The sequence below is a fragment of the Lepus europaeus genome, chromosome 16, assembly GCF_033115175.1.
Source record: "Lepus europaeus isolate LE1 chromosome 16, mLepTim1.pri, whole genome shotgun sequence".
Taxonomy (NCBI): domain Eukaryota; kingdom Metazoa; phylum Chordata; class Mammalia; order Lagomorpha; family Leporidae; genus Lepus; species Lepus europaeus.
In genome coordinates, this window is record NC_084842.1 from 41468975 (window position 1) to 41489747 (window position 20773).

Consider the following 20773-nt stretch of genomic DNA (forward strand, 5'->3'; position numbering starts at 1 on the left):
CTTTCCTTTCAACCAGGCCCTTGTTAATCAAGTAGCAGCAACTGTTCAGAATCGTTATGCTAAAATTCTGCCAAATGGGGAGGCTCTGTGTGGTGTTTTTACAAGGGATTATCGTCATGATGCCCTGAACTGTCAGGTAGGATTTTGAATTAACCAAGTGGTTATTGAGTTATGTAACAGTACCTGCATTGCTCTTCCCAAGGCCTTGAGAAAATAACTTCCTTGAATTGATGACAGACAAGAGCTTTAGAGAAAAAGTAATTTTGCTACAGATAAATAGAACTCATCCCTAAATAAGGATACTTCAATTTTTTTTTAAATTTCAAATATAGTTCATAGTACATCTTGGTTTATAAATAAATTCAAAATGATCTGAACAATCCTATAAATTATAAAAAGTTAAGGAACACCAATTTCTAATCAGAAATATTATCTCTTGATAAATATCTGTTTAGAATACACAAATTCAGATACGATATTTGGTATTGATTACATCATGGAAAGTTTTCCCCTTTATTGAACTCCAAGATATTAAACACTAAATGAAGAGTGAACACATGATTTAGAACATTATGTGGCAGATACGGAGATGTGTTCTCTTAGGTCACCTTTAAAAGAGGGACTTGCCGCTCGGATGCGGAAGGTGTGGGCAAGATTCTGTCTGCACTCCCTGTACTACCACCACAGTCCTCAGTACCTGAGCTAAGTAAGGGTATAAACAGTTGGCCATTGTCGCTTCATGTGTAACAACTCTGAAGGACAGTGTTCACTCGAGAATTCTGAGCTAGGTTTGCTAAGGTTCTATCAGGCCTGCTTTGTAGTTTGGCTTCTCCCTCTTCCTAATTCTCTCCCCCCAACTCCCCGGTTTTCAGTTCTTAATAAATGTCTTCTGTGTCAGGGTCAGATTTTATAGAATCAAACCTGTGACAATGAACAATTTCTATTATTAAACTTTGAATGTTTGTAAGTAATAATTTAGACTTCAGATCTGATAATTTATCATTTTGACCTACAAAACAATGGAGTTTCATTTTGTTCAAACTCACACCTAACAACTCTAGTCAAACAATTTTTAGAAGCACTATGATATCCTAGTTATCAGCAAATACACTTGGGACTCATAAGCCTAACTTGTGCTTTCTTAAAACAATGACCGCACACAGTGAAGTGCTCAAGATGTTAGTTTATATATATAACTATTTTATTTTTAGGTACTTATTACGGTGCCTGCCTGCTTTGAAATTCTGCTGCTGGCTCCTCATCGTCAACAATGGGTGAAAAAGATCCGATATGTTATATTTGATGAGGTAGGTTTATTATTTCTCTGCATTAATTTCCTAGCGTACACAAGCACTGTGAAGGAGATGGTTGAGACATCTGTTCCCTTGGGTGGGGTTCATGTGTGGGAGGCACTTCTTTCTCAACAGTTTCTCCTGGACATCGCCATCAGCCTTTATGTTGTGACTCAATTGGTACACTCTACGGAGCACTGTATGGGAGAGGAACCTTTCAGTAGAGATTACTGTTTCAGGGGGAATAGAATTCAACCAGCACAGCATAACTTACCCTGGACAGAGATTTCAAAATCCAATCTTTGATCTCCAGTGCAAAACATTTGGGGCTTTACCAAGTATTCAACTACATAGATTATTTTATCAGCCATAGCCCCAAGAGAAAGCAATGGCACATTCAAATTGCAACAAGTAAAGCAGGGTATTTTTCAAAGAGGTCTGTGAAGAAATCCAGAGCTAGTAGTTTTCCTCTAAATTTAAAAGGACAAAGTGAGGAAGCATTTTTTTAGGAGTTGGCTACATTGTGAGGAGTGGTTACCTTACAAGAGGGGCATAGCTGGCTAAAGGGAACCTTGCAGGAAGGGAGCCAACGCCACACTGGCCTCAACCTCCTTCTCCTGTCTTCTGATCCCTTGATGAGGCTCTCTATTGGCCAATCCAGTGGTGCCTGGGAAACTTTCTGAGGTAACTTCTGTACATCAGAATATCAGCCAGAGAGAACAGGATGAAATGATACAAATTTATAGGAGCAAATGGAAGATATGTAACAAAGTAATAAAGCAACATTATTAAGAATAGTTATTCAAAGAAGCCCTGAAACATTACAAAAATATTCATTTTCTCTGGGAAATTTCCAGTTTAAAAAGGGAAAGATAATTTAGGTAATGGTTAACTTATCTTTTACTGGTAGAACATGGAGCAACCAAACAGGCTGGGCTTTTGATTTATTTGATACTCATAGATTGTGTTTAATTTTGGTTAATGTGTGTATATTGCATGACAAGGATTTTGGATATTGCTCTTTATAAAAATTCATTAACTTTGTTTTGCAATCCAGAACCTTGAGTTGTGGTCTAATCTCAAAACTCTGAAGTGATACAGCATTGGGTAACTCAACTTACCTAATTTCATATAAAAGCAAAGGCTTTGAAGGCTAAAGTCTGTTCAGGCAGAGTCAGGGGAAAGTGCTATCCAGTACAAGATATGAGGTTAAAATTTGGCAGTGCGATTTGTTATCTTACAGAACAAAGCCAAATGGGCAAATATACACACACACATACACACACATACACATATATACACACACATACACATATATACATGTGTGTGTATATATATATATTCATATATAATTTATCTAGTTCTGAAAGTCTTTTTTGATTGACTGCCAACTGTCATCATTTAACTTAGTGACCTCTGAGAGTCATCTCTCAATCTACCTCAATTTGATTAAAAGATATCCATTCATTCATTCAGCAGATATTTAAGGAGTGCCTGCTCAGTGCCAGGTTTTCTGGCAGTGCTAGCAATACCCAAGACTAAGGTTACAATTCAATCAAGAAAGGAGGAATTAAACAAATAAGCACATAAATGACAATGTCAAGCCACATACCATGAAAAGAAAGAGGAAGTTGTCAATTCTTTAATCATGGCAGTAGGAGGACAACTCTGAAATGGGTGCCCAGAAAAGTGTCTTCTCTAGAGTGACATTAAGCTGAACTCTATTGGTTGAATGAAAAAGAGGAAGTATATTCTAAGCAGTGGGACCAATACTGTGAAAGCTCTGGGGTAGCAAGAGTATGTCCAAGGAACAAAGACAAGGCTGCATGGTCTTGATGGCTTGAGATGGAGCTAGAGAGAGTGGCAGGGGCTGAATCATGCCATGCATTATACACCCTGTTAAGGAGTTTGTTTTATTCCACATGCAGTGGGGATATACTGAAGAAATTTCATTAGGGATGTGACTTGATCTCACTCCTCTTTTAAACATAGCGTTTGGGCTGTGATGTGAAAAACGTAAGAGGCATGAGAAGAGGCTACCGTGGTAGTCAGGAGGATATTGTGTTCATGCACCTGAGTTGTGGTGGTGGCTTAGTTAGCAGTAGGTGTGGAGAGAAGTACACATGTTTGAAAGGCATTTTTGAAATTAAAGAGGAATTATTGGTATTTGAAGGAAATTCAGGTGTCAAAATTTTCTGTCACATGAGTTTTCCATAGTTTATTTTAACTTGGCATGGTCAATTAAAGGTAATGGGAAAGTATGCGTGATGATTTCAAGTCTTATTTTCATTTGCTTTCTTTAAATCATCTTTTGAATGGAGGAATTTTTTCTTGAATAGGTCCATTGTCTTGGTGGAGAAATTGGAGCAGAAATCTGGGAGCATCTCCTTGTCATGATCAGATGTCCTTTTCTGGCCCTTTCTGCTACCATAAGTAACCCTGAACATCTCACTGTGTATGAAGTGGATTTCAGTTTGGACAAAATGTTTATCTCTGTTAAATGTGTTTCATGCTGTCTGTGTGGATTCAGAAGGGTCTCATAACTTTCTGGGGAATTGAATGATTTATTTCTGGTTCTTTCTTGCACCTGCTGGCAGGTGTTGAGCAAAGCCCCATTCTGTAATGGAAAATGAAGGACTCCCATGCTCAGACCTGCATTTGAATAGGAAATAATCCACCAATCTCAGAATATTTCATCAGAAGTGATAGATATATGTTCCTTTCCTTTTGTCCTTCACCAAGAAATAAAAACTAAAAGATACACAGACACACTCAGCCATGGGCCCTAAGAGCCATGGCCCTGCTTCGTGGAGATGCTTTGAAAGATTCATGTTCCGCCGGCGCCACAGCTCAATAGGCTAATCCTCCGCCTTGCGGCGCTGGCACACCGGGTTCTAGTCCCGGTCAAGGTGCTGGATTCTGTCCCAGTTGCCCCTCTTCCAGGCCAGCTCTCTGCTGTGGCCAGAGAGTGCAGTGAAGAATGGCCCAGGTCCTTGGGCCCTGCACCTGCATGGGAGACCAGGAGAAGCACCTGGCTCCTGGCTTCGGATCGGCGTGGTGTGCCGGCCTCAGTGTGCCGCCGGAGCAGCCACTGGGGGGTGAACTAAAGGAAAAGGAAGACCTTTCTCTCTGTCTCTCTCTCTCACTGTCCACTCTGCCTGTTAAAAAAAAAAAAAAGAAAAGAAAAGAAAAAGAAAAAAAGAAAGATTCAAGACCCCACATCATTTTGTAATTTGGCTTGATTTCTGCCTACTAATAACTATTCTAGCAAAGACTCCTGTCATACCTGGAATGTGCCAGGTACTGTCCCAGGTGCTTTGCTTATGATAACTTATTTTAAATGCCCAGAACTCTTGTGACTTACTGTAGTAGTACTTCAAATACTACTGTATCCATTTTAAAATGTGGAAATAAGGCACAGAAAGATTGAGAACTCAACCAAGAGCCACAACAATTAGAAAGGAGGCTGGAATCCATTCTTGTGTGATCTGGCTCCAGAGCCTATTCCCATAAGTCCAAATTTTGAGGTACCTGAAGTGTTTTTTACTTACACTATTCAGCTTCATAGGAATAGTGCCATGTTCTGCCTAAATAATATGTACATTCATTTTTTAAGGTGGCTGCAGTCAGTGAAACAGTATTGGAGACAAGAAGATGCTTTAATAGAAAAAAAAATTGCTTCTAAAAAGAATCATGCCAGTCGTACCAATTTCCCCAAATATTACTTTCGAATAAGACAGTCGTATAAAGTTAGACTTGGTATGTTTGATATATTCATAATGCATTTTATCTTTTACTTTAAACTTAGTCATTGCATTTCCATTGATTTGGAACTTGGTGCTCTTGATTTCTAGTGCTCTATGGAGAGAGATACAATGATTTAGAGAAGTATATATGCTCAGTAAATGGCGATGACGTCTACTTTGAACATTTTCACCCATGTGCTGCACTAACAACCGATCATGTAAGTAATACTTCAGCCATATTTGTTCTAATATCAATTGTTTGCATATATAGCAGTTTAAAAGCTGCCAGACTGGTATTTTCACAGCAGATATTTTAATTATCTTCATGTTATTTGTATTGAAAAGGAAGAGTGTTCTGTCTAGCTTTCACTGGTTCCTCCTTAGTGTCTGGCCCCACAAAGCTTACAACCCACTAAAAATTCCAACCTGGCTTTTTTGGTTTTATTTTTTGTATCTTATCTTTGCCCATTTTCTGTCTTCTCGGCATCCGTCTCTAACTGTTCACTTCTCTTAACCTAACTGTTCTCTCAGTGCAACGACGGCTTGTGGTGAGAATCTGATCACTATGAATTAGCTGAGACAAGTCAAGGACCATTCTCACGAACAAAACAATAACATGGTATTTGGGTAGTGAACCAGTAAGGTAGAGGCATAAAAAGGATTTCAGTTGGGGCATTCAGGTGTGAGTGGGGAAAGATTTCTCAGTTATTCTTATTATTGGTCATCCTTTCTTACCCCGTTTCCCGTGGATGGCACATGGAAGCTCCTCTTGACACTCAGAGTAATAATTGCAATAATTGTTTAGTAGTTTGTCTTTCTTCACAGAGCAGAAAAGTTAGATATATTCTCAATTCATCTCTCCTATGAAGAATCCTTAAACCATAGTTGTGATCTCTGCATGTCTAAAGGCAAAGGGCTCAAAGTGTAGCCTGAGCACCCAGGTCTTCTGTGGCCCTGCCTAATGCCATGGGAGCCCTCAGGCTATGTGATGTTCCTGGAATATTTCACTCCAGATGGCAAAAGTCAGTTGTCCTGATCTTCTTCACCTTCCATGACTCCTAAATGTGAAACCTTTTCAGAATCCTTTGTGACTTTCTTAATGGATAAAATCTTCTCTCCATCGCACCTTGTTTATCTTACGTGACTCCAATCATGATCCACTTGCTGCAGAAGTTCTATGAATGCATGTCTTCTTCGTCTTGCTAGAATAGCTCCGGGGGGGGGGGGGGGGAGGCAATTTTGTGTCCTTATAAATTCTTCACAAATAGCTATGTGTGTGAAAGGTGCTTTCTAAACATATGTTAAATAAGAGTAACCAACCTAAATTGAGTACTTATTTGGGGCCTAAAAATTTTACATAGCCTACCTTATTAAGTTTAACAGCAGCCTTATGATGGACTTCCTGTTATTATTCCCATTTTACAAATGAGGAAGGCAAGGCACAGAGAACATAATTAACACCGCGGACAACTCTTAAGTGAATGGTGGGCAGGATGCATCTCATGTAGATTGTCTACAGAACCTTCGATTTCACCTATTAGTCCCAAAATAAATATGATTTATTTTGTGTCGAATGGTTCAAGACAGGTTGTCTGTAAGCAGCAGTGAAGTGTAGGATCTGCTTTTAAAAAAAATACCTGGATGAATTAGAATCCCTTTTTGGCCTTTGGGATAATGTGGTGGTTTCTGAAAGCAACCGTAGGGCAAGCATTTGGTGCAGCAGTTAATGCGGAAACATCCTGTGCTGGAGAGTCTGAGTTCAGGTCTCAGCTGCACTTCCGATTTCTGCTTCTTGCTAAGGCACAGCCTGAGAGGCAGCCGATGATGGCTCCAGTACTTGGGCCCCTGCCACCCACGTGGGGGACTTGGACTGAATTGTGGGCTCCTTGGTTTCTGCAGGTGTTTAGGGAGTGAATTTGCAGACGGAAGATCTCTCCACCTTTCAAATTTTAAAAATAAATTAAAATTAAAATCAATTGCAAGCATTGAAGTGATAATAGCTTTCTATGAGGATTTCATTAGGGGAGTTTCTCTTCTGTGAGATAATGGCCTAATTCAAACTCCAAATAAAATTAAGATGTACATAAGATTCCTATTATCTGACTTACACCCCAAAGCTAGACTCTAGACGAGAACCCACACACAATTAAAAAGATCTTTTCTCTTTTGCTTTCTTTTTAATTTATCCTTCCTTCCATCTTTCCTTCTACCCTTTCTAGGGATCATCTGACATTTTTGTTATTGGTATTTTAAAAATAGCCCAGTGGGGCCAGCATTGTGGCATAGCAGGTTAAACTGCCATTTGCCAAGCTGCCATCCCGTATCTGAGTGCCAGTTGGTGTCCTGGCTGTTCCACTTCTGAGCCAGCTCCCTGCTAATGTGCCCAGGATGGCAGTGGATACTGGCCCAGGTACTTGAGCCCCTGCACTCATGTGGGGGTTCCAGACTCCTGGCTTTGGCCTGGCCCAGACCAGACTATTGTGGCCATTTGGGCAATGAAGCAGCAGATGGAAGATGTTTCTCTCAGTTATTTCGCTTTCAAATAAATAAGTAAATAAATCTCAAAGATAGTATTAAATACCCAAATAGTTTTACGAACTTATTTATTTTGTGTAGAATGTGTCAAAGCAGGGGCCGGCATTGTGGCATAGCTGGTAAAGCTGCCTGTGACGCTGGCATCCCACGTGGACACTGGTTTGTGTCCCGGCTGCTCTACTTCTGATCCAGCTCCCTGCTAATGGCATGGAAAAAGCAGCAGAAGATGGCCCAAGTGTTTGAGCCCCTGCCACCTACGTGGGAGACCCAGATGAAGCTCCTGGCTTTGGCCTGGCCCAGCTTGGCTGTTGAGGTTGTCTGGGGAGTGAACCAATGGATGGAAAAATTTCTCTCTCTCTCAATCTCTCTCTCTCTCTCTCTCTCTCCCTCTCTTTCTCTGTCTCTGTGGCTCTGCCTTTCAAAAAATACAATGAATCTTTACAGCTTTCTTTCTTTCTCTCTTTCTTTCTTTTTTTTCTTTATTTCTTTTTTAAGTGCTCAAAAAAAAAAAAAAAAAGGCTCCAGGCAGGTTGTCTTTAAGCAGCAATGAATATGTGGTGGTTTGGAGTGCTCGCTGAAATTGCCATTTTGATCCAAGTGCCTTTCCTGTATTCTTAGTAGCTATCAATGCAACAATGGGAAAGCAACAGAACTGCGCCAGTGTGCTCTGACCCAATACAACTGTTGCAAAGGTCATGCTGTGGATGAATATTCTCAAGTCTTCTAGATTTTTGCAGCATGGGTACAAGAGGACCACAAAGGCTCAGGCATTAGTAAATGTGTGTTGACAGTTGGATGTGTGGCAATTGTTTGCATAGGAGTAGACCTTCCAAATCCTGATCTTCTTTGGTATACTTCAAATTGCCAAAAAAGAACTGAGTGGCAAGTAAAAAAAAATAAGTTGTGTCAACATAAAGGATAAAGCCATCTACCTTGGTTCTTTCTCTCATAGCTGTATCATAAAAATGACTTCAGGTGGGAAGGGACTGGGCAGGACAAGCGAGCTGGCCCTGATCCCCCTGCACTGAGGGATCATCTTCAATCCCACGAGGCTTGTTTCTGGCCAAGTGCAGAGTTGTGTGGCCTTTACCATTATCCTGCCACACAGGGGCAGCTGCTGACTCCTGGAGAGCTGTCCACCCCAGGAAGTCCTCCCAAGAATTGCTGTCTCTGCTCAGCCTGGATCAATGCTTAACATTATGGATGGCATTAGGGATAATGTGGTTTGCTAAAACAGTGTCATGGAATACCTAATTTGCCCTCTTTATCCTGGCTTGGCACACGTAAATGTGAAGACTCCACAATTAAATCAATTTCACTGTTTATTGTAGGGTGGAGGTAGTCTCATCTTGTCTAAATTACAAATCTTTCAGCACCTTAGTACTCTGATTAGAATTAATAGAAGATAGTTCATACACAATTATCCCATTGAAGAGTCATATGGAGTAATGTGAAAGCTATTTTTGGTGGAATTTCGGGTTTTTTCTTAATCTTAATAATTAAGAATAATATTAATAACTAAGAAACATGCAGGTTATATTTTCTAAGTGCTTGGCACCTATCAGTATTTGAACATTTTAGTTTAATTCTTTTTAATGTCTGTGGGTTCATGATAGTGGCCATGAGGCAAAGGAAAAGACATCAGATAAAATAAGAGGAATATTAAGCTCAATTTTGTTTACATAGATCGAACGCTACGGATTCCCGTCTGATCTTTCCCTTTCACCTCGAGAGAGCGTCCAGCTTTATGACACCATGTTTCAAATCTGGGACAGTTGGCCCCAGGCACAGGTAAATAATAATCCCGAAATTCATGCTGTAAGGAATGGTAGCATTGCTGCGCAGCAGGACAAACTCTCTTCCTTTCTAATCACTTGCATCTGTTCTTTGAAAATTATTAGTGAAAAATTGTCCTTCCTCACATGTTGTTCTTCTGAACACTTTTATTTTATTTTACTCTAATGGTTTTGAATTATGTTTTAATTCCTGTTCATATTTCTTCTGTCAACTTCTGGGATAGTACGATATTTGAATCTCATACACCCTGGACTTGTATTTCACGCCACTTGTTTCCTTTCTGTATGTCCTGATTGCTGTTTTTATTTTCCACTCTGTTACTCATACCCTCCTTTTAGGAGTTGGTCCATCCTAAGAGTTCTATGTATTAGAAGCTATGGGAGGTAAAAAGAATTTCCTGCATCTCTGTCATCAGGGTTTGCAGCAATATTACTATCAGTGAGATGTGCAATTAGGAAACAGCTTTGGATTTTTATTGCATGGTACTTAATCCTGTGGTCTTTGTTTTCAAGGAACTATGTCCAGAGAACTTCATTCATTTTAAGAATAAAATAGTCATTAAGAAGTTGGATGCTAGAAAATATGAAGAGAGCTTAAAGGCAGAGTTAAGGAACTGGATTACAGATGGCCACGTACAGCAGGTGATTTTCACAGGCTTTATGTTTTAGGGAAAACATCCTATATTCTATTGTTTTGGGTTGTGTGTTCAGTTAATACCATTTTATGTTTTCTTAATCTTCAGTTTTCATCTTAGAATTATAAGTTGAACATGAAGTCTAGTGATTCTGACATACAATAAAAAGAGAAAGGAAATGGGTCTTTGTCTTGGTCTCAGTGCCTCCTAAGATGTAGGCCAGAGGTGGCTGGTGCCTCCCGGGTATTGCACCCAACAAGAACAGAGGGGTGGCTCTGCACAGGAATAGTCCCTCCAAGCCCTGTGCATAGAAAGGCGGGACTCACGGTGCCAGGTGCCAGGTGCCAGGAAGAAAGTCTTACTCCTTTTTGTTCGTCTTGGAATATTTTTGTGTTCACTTTCAGTTGTGGTAACTATTTCTGATTCAGAGTCTTGACCTCAATCACACAGTTGTGCATATTTATTTTGAGGAAGTGGACGGTCTTTATGCTTTGAATTTTGCTATTGTCACAAGTGGTGGTTTGTTATTTTTTAGAGTAACGTGTATTAGATTCTCTCATGTCATATTTTTTTCTGTTATACTTTAATCTTCTCCCATTCAGAAACCTGACAGAATTAACTTATATTTTCTTCTTGTTACTTTGTCATTTAAAAAACCTTGAAAATATGTTTGCAAGTGATTTTCCTACATGTAGAAGCCAGTCGGGTCCATGGAGAGGGACTGACTCATCCCTTTCCTTCAGCAACATTTAGTGAATAATTCTTTTCCTGACTTAGTGCATAATTTTATGATACACTTTAAAGAACTGTTTTAAAGAACCATAAAAACATAACTTAGACAACGATGAAAGTATTTTAGCCAAAAACAGTAATCTTTTCTTTTCTACATAGAACATAAAAATAAATGTTTTTTATTCACTGTTACAGGCCAAAATGGTACTGAAACATCTTAGTCCTGATTCGGATGTTAGTACAGGAGACATGGCAAGAACGTTCCCACTTCTTGTGGAGAAGCTAAGGGAAATGGAGAAGTTGCCAGCACTGTTTTTCATGTAAGCTATTTGTTTTTGCTGGAAATTTGTATTACAATTTGTATTTTGTACTTCAATTCCTTTAAGATGTGGTGAGTTACACAAACCATTGTAGTATAGTATTCATTGCTATTTTTGGTGCTCATTTGTTATTCAAATGCAGAAGTCTTATTTGAAAAGTCTATTCTTTTAGTTCAATTTTTATGAAATATCTTAGTTGGGCTATTAAAAATCACCTCATTCTTTAGTTTGCTGCTTCACTTTTTGTTTTCTGTTTAAACTATTACTTAGGTCTTAGTAATTTTCAGTACATACCTAGGCTGTTTGTAAAAAAATTGAATGAATATGCATACAAGTATTCCACATAAAATTAAAACATCCTTACAACAGGCTAGAATAGTTATTGGCAGAGGTTTTTTAACTATTTCAAGTATATATTTATGAGAACTATGATAGATACTTGATAAATTTTGAATGTTATAGTATAAAAATAGTTTAAAATTGAACAGGATAGCCCGGTTTTGATAAAGTAACACAAAAGGATAATTTATTAAGTGGATTAACATTCCATATCCTAGATTACCCTTGAAAACACAGTTTAGAGGTCTGCATTGTAGTGTGCAGGTAGGGTGGTTAGTGACGCAGCTGCTTCACCTCCAATCCAGCTCCCTGTTGATGGCCTGGGAAGAGCAGCAGAAGATGCTGCAGGTGCCTGGGCCCCTGCTGCCGTGCTTCTGGCTCCTGGCTTTGGCCTGGCTTGGCCTTAGCTGTTGCAGATACTTGGAGAGTGAAACAGCAGATAGAAGACCCCTCTCTCTCTGTATACCTTTGCCCTTCAAATAAATAAGTCAAAAAATAAAAAAGAAAACACAGTTTGAGATCAGAACAGAATGTGTTATTTACTGTAGATAATTTCTAATTCTACTTAAGCTGCAGAAGCTTTACATAAATGAAGGCATAGTATTTTGCTCAACTGGTAAAGTTTAATGGAACTTGTTCCTATACAACAGACATAGTAATAAATCAGCATTGATGATGTATATTTAAAATAATGATGACAAGTGAACATAAGTTTGCATTTGGAAATTTGGAGGATTATAATAAAATTGGCCTCTTTTATTACTGGAACAAGAAAAATAAATTTCTTAATGTTCATTTTTATTTGTGGGGGGGGGAGATTGAGAGAATGAGTTTTATATGCCCAAATGCCTACAACAGCCAGGGCTGGGCCAGGCTGATGCCAGGAGCCTGGAACTCCATTCAGGTCTCCTACATAGATGGCAGGGACCCAATGAATTGGGAAATCACCTGCTGCCTCCCAGGTATTAACAGGAAGCAGGAACAGAACCAGAAGTGAGACTCTATCTCAGGTCCTCTGGTAGGAAATGTGGCAGTCCTATCTGATGGCTTAACCAATTGCACCATAACACCTACCACGGAAATAAATTTCTTTGTCACCAAGACACTTCACAGTTCACCTAGTTTGTTTTCATGGATGGCTGTAGATTTTAGTTAGAAACCAAATAATGCTGTCACGGTGGTTAAGACACCTCTTGGGAGGCCTGTATCCCATACTGGAGTCCTGAGTTCCAGTCCCTGCACCAGTTCCTGTTCCAGTTTCCAATGAACGTGCACCCTGGGAGGCAGCAGGTGATGCCTTAAGTAGTTGGGTCCCTGCTACCCACATGGGAGACCTGTATTGAGTTACAGGCTCCTGGCTTCCACCTGACCTAACCCTGGCTGTGTGGGCATTTGGAAATTGAGCCATTGGCTAAGAGTTAGCTCTCTCTGTCTCTCTGCCTTTCAAATAAATAAAAACAAATAGTGATTAAAATTCTTTACCTATGAATTATTTCGTAAAGCTGAATTGCAAAATAAAAATCCAAACATATTTTTGTTATATACTTACAGTTCATGTATATTCATATCTATTTTTGTGGGAAAGCAAAATTTTACTTTTAGCCCCTTAGGATATTTTAGATGAGCCTCTATCAAAATAAGGTAGAGAAATGCATACAAATTCTTTTTAACATTTTTTTGAAAGGTAGAGTTACAGACAAAGGGGGAAAGGGAGAGATAGAGATCTTCTATCTGATGGTTCACTCCCCAAATGGCCACAATGGCTGGAGCTGTGCCAGGCTGAAGCCAACAGCTTCTTCCAGGTCTCCCATGTGGGCACAGGGTTGCAAGCATTTGGACCATCCTCTGTGCTTTCCTAGGTGCACCAGCAGGGAGCTGGATTAGAAGTGAAGCAACTGGGACTCAAACCAGCACCTATATGGGATGCTGGTGTTGCAGGTGGTAGCTTTACTCTCTATGCCACATGCCCATCCCAGATTTATGTAAAATAAGGTTAAATGGCATGGGGGCCTTTGTTAGGAAACAAAGACCCAAAGACAAAGTTAGAGATGGACACTTCTACTTAATTGGCAGAGAGGATCGAGGTGAAAGTGTGACAGGGCTAAAAGGCTTGGACTAGGGTAGTTAACTGGGTAAGATGCCCAGGAAGAAAATGGTTAGCTTAACAAAGCTTGACACAGACTTCCCTTACCTCCACTTCTGTCCATGATGATAAGAATGTCACTCTGTGCTGTAACAGCATCTTTCACATGGGCATTTAATCTCCTATTTTTAAGAAAAAGAGGGGACCCTCTTGCATATATCTCCTCAGTGACTTTAGCTCAAAATAGATAATATGCCAGAGAGGCTCGCCTGAAAAGGCAGGTTCTGAACTCCTAAGTGTGTTTAAAATACTTAAACAGTAAGACTTCCCCGACATCAGAGGTCTAACTCTACTTGAGGAGTTTAATCTCTGCATGGTGTTATGCAAGGTTGGACTCCATAAAACAGCATTCTTGGCCCTGTGCAGTTTGGTTTAGTCCTGAGTAACCTCAGGTCATCAAGAGATCTGAGGTTTGTCTGGGCAGAAGCTGTACCTCTTGGGTCTTTTCAATTAGTGGAGTCCCCATCAACCTTCTACAGTCTGGTCTCTGGAAAAGCAGTCATGGAGCCGCTGTAGTGTTTGCTGGAAGTATCAATGTGTGCTTAAGACCACACACTTTATGGCTAGGTCCAAAGTGCACTCTTTCTTTCTTTCTTTCGACAGGCAGAGTGGACAGTGAGAGAGAGAGACAGAGAGAAAGGTCTTCCTTTTCCTTTGGTTCACCCCCCTACTGGCTGCTCCGGTGGCACACTGCGGCCGGCACACCGTGCCGATCCGAAGCCAGGAGCCAGGTGCTTCTCCTGGTCTCCCATGCGGGTGCAGGGCCCAAGGACCTGGGCCATCCTCCACTGCACTCCCGGGCCATAGCAGAGAGCTGGACAGGAAGAGGAGCAACCGGGACAGAGTCCGGCTCCCTGACCAGGACTAGAACCCAGTGTGCCAATGCTGCAGGTGGAGGATTAGCCTAGTGAGCCACGACATCAGCCCAAAGTGCACTCTTACCTCTGCCACTTGTTGGCTGTGTCACTTCTGATAATTCCTTACTAACTTTGAAAAATGATATGATAAAAATAATAATACATAGGGTGCGGTTAGGACTTAAATAAAAATAAAGCACTTACTACAGTACTACAAAATATCATTGGCGACCAACCCAGTTCTGGATCACTTTGGTTTACATAGGTTATCAGGAACATTTAGGAGACAAACTTAGTTCAAAGTGATCTACAGTTTTACAAGGGCCATGATGGAAATGATACCATTTAATAATGGCAGTGACTTGCATTAATGCAGAATGAGAAGGAACATAATGTCCCGGTGAAGAACATGGGCTTGGAGGCCAGTCTGCCGTGTGCAGGCTGTGGTCTGAGGCTGTGAGGCAGGCCACTTAATCGCCCGTGTTTTCATCTGCAAGATGGGGATAATAACAGAGCCGTCCTCATGCAGTTTGTGAGTCGTCAGTGAGGCAGGATATTTAAGCCACTTAAATAAATGTCTGACAATAGTAAATACATATGTTTACTGTTACTATCTTGCTGTCTGTTATAAGAAATTTCCTGCCATATGTCAGTGTGTCAGTTTCTTAATCTTTCCTTCATGAGTGTGCCAGGTTATTTACTTTGGATTAGTTAACCATATTTCTGGCTCTGGAAATACTTTGGAAAAGCCCTTTGCCTTGCCATTGAGACATTTAAACTTTATTATATAGACCTAATCAATGATTTGTTCCAATAGGCTCTGGTTAGCGGCATGGGGGTGTTTATTGGCTATTTTACCTGTAGCATTTTGCCAGCAAGATACAGTGGGGAATTAAAACTCTCATAGGTTTTCCAGTGTTCCCGGTACTGGGAAATGCACGTGAGTCTGCAGTTACTTCCTCTGGTAACATTTTACTCCTCGTGTATTATGAAAGTTTGGTCTGTTGCCCCATCTAGTTAAGTGCTGAGATCTGAGCAGCCCAAGGGTTACATCCTGGACTACCTCCAAGGTGCCAGGAGGTCTAGACCCTCATATTCCTAGGAATTCTTATTCCTAAAAGGTAGAAGGCCCAGACCTCAGAGACATTCCTGGTTTGTGAAGGCCAGCAACACCTGGAGTTTATCTGTTCTCTGGGAAAGTAGTAGTCACATTCCAAAAGGCTAGAGAGAATGTACAAACTTTTCCATCCTACCAAGTGAACAAATATTTGTTGATGGCAAGTTTTTTTCTCTGCCCTTTGGGAAGGGGCAGAGATGGATAGATTTCTTCTGTATATAAGTGGATAAGATTCATTGTCTTCCAGCTCTTGTCTACAGGATATCCAACTACTCTTATGGGGAAAGTTTCCATGAGCTGTTATTGAGTGTTTCCCCAAGGTAGCATCTAGGGTGGGGGAATATGGGAACCACTATTATTGCAAGCTAGTTAATAAGGGTCTGTTCTTCCAAAACACTTAGTGTACATAATCAGAATAAAACTCGTAAAGATGAATATTCAAAACCCAGTAGGTACATGTCAGAATGTAACAGCAACTTTTGAAGTTTATGGTGTTATTTTCAGACAACGGTTCTTTTTATTTGTTTCTAGATTCAGCTTAGAAGCTGTGGAAAACAGAGCTAAAAGTGTGAGCAAATTCCTGGAGGATAAACAGGAGAAAAGACGACCTCCCAAAGCTGATAAGGAAGCCCATGACATGGCTAATAAACTTCGAAAAGTAAAAAAATCCATAGAGAAACAGAAGATGCTGTGAGTATTTGAACAGATTGCTCATCAAAAGGTTAAAATTCTTTCTAACTCCCAGTAGGAAAAATAAGTGAATCTGCTCTGCAAAGAAGTTCTGGTTATTGCTCGGACTTGCTTGCAAATTGGGTAAATTTGGATTGGAGCTGGAGCAAAGACAAGTGTCCATAACCGTAATCATAACCTTCGATTGCAAGAGTGAGTCTCACTTAGAACTTGATAGGCAGCACCACAGCTTACCAGCCTAGGTAGACTGCATACCAAGATCATCCTCCCTCAAAATAAGCATATTTTTGACACACATGTGAGGTCTGACTCCCATTCAACCCTCAGAAGGCCTGAACATACCCTGCACACGTTGTCTTGTGTCACAACAAAGAAGTATCTCTTATATACCATCGCAGTTTTATAAGTAATAGAGTTATGGGGCTGGAGTTGGGGTGTAGCAGGTTAAGCCACTGCCTATGACACTGGAATCCTGTATGGATGCTGGTTCAAGTACAAGGTGCTCCGCTTCCGATCTGTCTCTCTGCTAATGCACCTGGGTAGGCAGTGGAAGATGACCTGAGTACTTGGGTCCCTGCCATCCACATGGGAGACCCCGTTGGAGTTCCAGGCTCCTAGATTCAGCCTGGTCCTGCTGAGAACTCTCAGCAGTCAAACTCGGCGCAGCTGTAGCAGCCCAGAAGGGAAGGCGGATGGCCTGGAACTACAGTGAGCAAGGAGGACGCCTAGCTCACCAGGGGGCCTGGAGCCTTGAAGGTGAACGGGGAGAAAATGACCATCACTCTAGCAAGGGGAAGCATGGCTGGGCAGAACTGGCTTCCGTGAGAAGGCTATGGAAGAAGGGACGAGAACAACATAGGGTTACGTAGTGGAATTTTCCCATGATGGGGTCTAAGTTCCTGAAGCAGAAAAGCAGGTGCATTCGAAGATTCCCCCCTCATGGTACAGATGCACATAAGAGTGAAAGGTTGGTGGATAAGAATGATTGGTTTTAAGTCTGATGGCCAAATATGAATATTCATTACATAAAATTTTATTTGCATGAACAGAGATGAAAAAGGTCAGAAGAACAGAACTACAGACCAAAGCCTAATACATGAAGCTGAACATGACAATCTCCTGAAGAGTCTGGAGAAGAACCTGGAGACCCCCCAGGACTGCACATACGCTGATCGAAAAGTGATAGACGCTGAGGTCGGCACTCAGGGCGCTGTTCCCCAGGATACTTTCTTCCTCGGTCCTCACTAGACAGGGTCTCACACAATCTCTACATGCGACTTCTACCGCAAGAGGACTTTCATATGTGGTCTTCTGGCTCCTGGCGGGAGAGTAACCAGAAGATCTGCAGCAGGTGTCCCCAAAGATAGGTTCAGGATGTGACGATTATTGCTTCCTCACTAATAGTTCTGCCTTGGGAATTTCTGGCCTTTCATGATTTCTTTCTTTATTTCTTTTTTTTTTTTTTAAAAAAAGATTTATTTGTTTATTTGAAAGTCAGAGTTACACAGAGAGAGGAGAGGCAGAGAGAGAGAGAGAGGTCCTCCATCCGATGGTTCACTCTCCAATTGGCCGCAATGGCTAGAGCTGCGCCGATCCGAAGCCAGGAGCCAGGAGCTTCTTCCAGGTCTCCCATGCGAGTGTAGGGGCCCAAGGACTTGGGCCATCTTCTACTGTTTTCCCAGGCCATAGCAGAGAGCTGGATAGGAAGTGGAGCAGCTGGGACTTGAACCGGTGGCCATATGGGATGCCGGCGCTTCAGGCCAGGACATTCAACCATTGCGCCACAGCGCCGACTCCTCATGATTTCTTTCTATTGTATTGTTTTCTACATCCTGAATCCTTGTTGTGATTTTCTGGCCTCATTTGAAAATTTGAGTACATGTGGCACAATACACAGAATGTCTTAAAGTCCTTGGCTTTCTATATTACAGGTAAAAAATTCCACCAAAGAGGCTTTGCAATGTCTAAAAGTGGTGTGCCATTTCTACTTTGAAATCTTTATGTTTATCATAGACAAATTTGAAAAATTGATAATAACCACTGCCCTTTCAGGTGAACCTTTTATTTCTTATCTATGAGGGTACTTCAGAAGGTTTATGGAAAAATGGAATTAAGAGATAAATTTAGAGTCTGGTGTTCTGGCACATTGGGTGAAGCGACTGCTTGCAACTTCAGCATCACATATTGGAGCGCTGGTTCATGTCCTTGCTGCTCCTCTTCCCATCCAGCTTCCCTGGTAAGGCACCTGTGAAGGCCGTGGAATATGGCTCAGGTGTTTGGGCCCCTGCCACCCAAATGGGAGACTAAGATGGCACTCTGGCACTTGGCTTTGGCCTGGCCCAGCCTAGGCTGTTGTGGCCATTTAGGGAGTGAACCAATGGAAAGAGGATCTCCCCCTTTGTCACTGTCTTTGTCTCTGTCTGTCTCTCTCTTTCTCACTGCTTTTTAAATAAATCTTTAAATAAAAAACACAGCTTTGGGACTGCTTAGCCTAGAAGTTAAGATGCATATGTCTTAGATGAAGTACCTGGGTTAGATACCCTGCTTCATATCCTGGCCCCAGCTTCCTACTAATGCAGACCCTGGGATGTAGTGATGATGGCTTAAGTGAGTGAGCACCTGCCACTTACATGAGATTCCTGATTGAGTTCTTGGCTCCTGGCTTTGCTCTGTTCCAGTCCCAGTCATTATATATATTTGAGGGGTGAACCAGTACATGAGGGCTCTCTCTCTCTGTCTCTCAAATTAATACACTTTCAAAAATTTGACAAATAATAGATTAAGTTATTTGATGCATGAATTCCAAAATTTTTTTATATTGTTGTTTTACAGTACACAGTTTCCATAGCCTTTTCAAAGACCCCATGATGTGTGTGTGTATGTTTTCAAATATCCTCATGATGTCTTCCTTTTTCATCATCATGCATGTACATCACATTTAAATAGGTGTTGGATATCCCACTGTATGGATGACTGTGTACCTGAAATAAGCAGTAGCAGCCCTTTGCTTTTGGGTTCTTACACTTTCCTCTCTCTCTTCATTCATAAGCAGTAATTTGCCTTTGTCCATATAATTCTGAACATAACTGGATTTCCCTGTTAGCACATGGAAACTTTTAAAGTCATTTGTGTCTGACTTGCAGTGAGAAGTAGGCCTTCCCCGGCATATAGCGTAGGGAGAGTGCTCTGCCTTCTTGGAAAAGTCTCTCCTCTCTGGGCCGGCTCCAGGAGTAACTGCCATTTGCTCACACTACTCTGAGTGTTTTCACTACAAGTTTGTCAGTGCTTTTGAGGCAGTCTGTTCAAAAACTGGAAAGATTTTCCTTGTGGTTCCTGTAACTATCCTAAGACGTTGTTTTTACTCATACAGAGTTATTTCAAACGGCTGCCTCATGTAGCCAAATTATTACATAGAATGCATGGTATTTTCACTTACACATTTTAAATTATGGTTACATTAAAAGTAGGTAAGAAATTTCTGATTTCCCTAACCCCTGGCTTCTTTTAGACTTTGCAGATGGTGTTTGACCGAGTAAAATTTCAAAGAAAAGGCCGCGAACTGAAAGATTTGGCAGAAAGAGGTGTTGGATATCATCACAGCTCCATGGGCGCCAAAGAAAAACAGTTAGTTGAAATTCTCTTTAGGAAAGGATTTATTAGGGTAGGTAAAGTGTTTTGTTATAAAAATTGAAGTTGTGATATCTGAATCTGATTGTTCACAAATAGTAAATAATATAATCACCTTTTTTTCCTCTTGCAATTCCTTCCTTCTTTCCCCTTTTCCTCCATTTCTCCCCTTCCTTTCATCACCATGATGTGACTGCATATTCCCATCTCATTTTGTTGGGAGAGGGAATCTGAAGTGTTGTTTGTGTTTTCAATGAGAATAAAAACCATTTTTAATTTCTAACATTTTATTAAATTCAGTATATAAATGAAGTAATGCATCTAAGTTTTCAGATAAATGAATCTTATTGTCACCTGATCACACTCATTAACTGACACCCAAATGAAGAACAAAGCTTTACCAGTGCCCTCTCTGTTTCTTTTTTCCCCAACATGTGAACCAAGAGTACATTGTGATTTACATGGTGTGATTCAGTGAGGCAATATTTGTAATTATATAACAAATGACCTGATAGCCACATACTTGTTATCTACTCTCTATTAATGACCACAAATAAGAGAAGATGATTTTTTTTTCTTTTTGGGTCTTGCCTATTTCATATAGCATAATGTTCTCCAGCTGCATCTATTTCATTACAAGTTTCAGTATTTTTTTATGGCTGAGTAATATTCCATTGTATATATTCCATATTTTCTTTATCTAGTCACCAGCTGATGGACATCTAGGTTGATGCCATATCTTGGCTATTATGAATTGAGCAGATATAAACATGGAAGTGCAGATAACTCATATGCAGGTTTCATTTCCTTTAGAAATATTCCCAGGAGTTGGGATAGCTGGGTCATGTGGTACAGCTATTTTTAGTTTTCTGAGGAACCTCCATACATAATGGATGAACCAGTACATATTCCCACCAACAATGTATTAGGGTACCCTTTTCTCC

General features: G+C 40.7%; 1 protein-coding gene across 7 annotated transcripts in view; it reads left to right on the forward strand.

Moving 5' to 3' along the window:
* The window catches only part of LOC133774949 (probable ATP-dependent RNA helicase DDX60), a 97184-nt gene that overhangs the window by 50739 nt on the left and 25672 nt on the right, over positions 1–20773 (forward strand). For all 7 annotated transcript variants that reach the window (XM_062212975.1, XM_062212977.1, XM_062212979.1 and 4 more), the window contains exons 18-28: positions 17–136; positions 1212–1307; positions 3632–3747; positions 4909–5051; positions 5147–5256; positions 9260–9364; positions 9883–10011; positions 10932–11056; positions 16044–16202; positions 17252–17396; positions 19711–19863. In XM_062212975.1, coding sequence (XP_062068959.1) covers positions 17–136; positions 1212–1307; positions 3632–3747; positions 4909–5051; positions 5147–5256; positions 9260–9364; positions 9883–10011; positions 10932–11056; positions 16044–16202; positions 17252–17396; positions 19711–19863 — 1401 coding nt within the window. The remainder of the gene's footprint in view (positions 1–16; positions 137–1211; positions 1308–3631; positions 3748–4908; positions 5052–5146; positions 5257–9259; positions 9365–9882; positions 10012–10931; positions 11057–16043; positions 16203–17251; positions 17397–19710; positions 19864–20773) is intronic.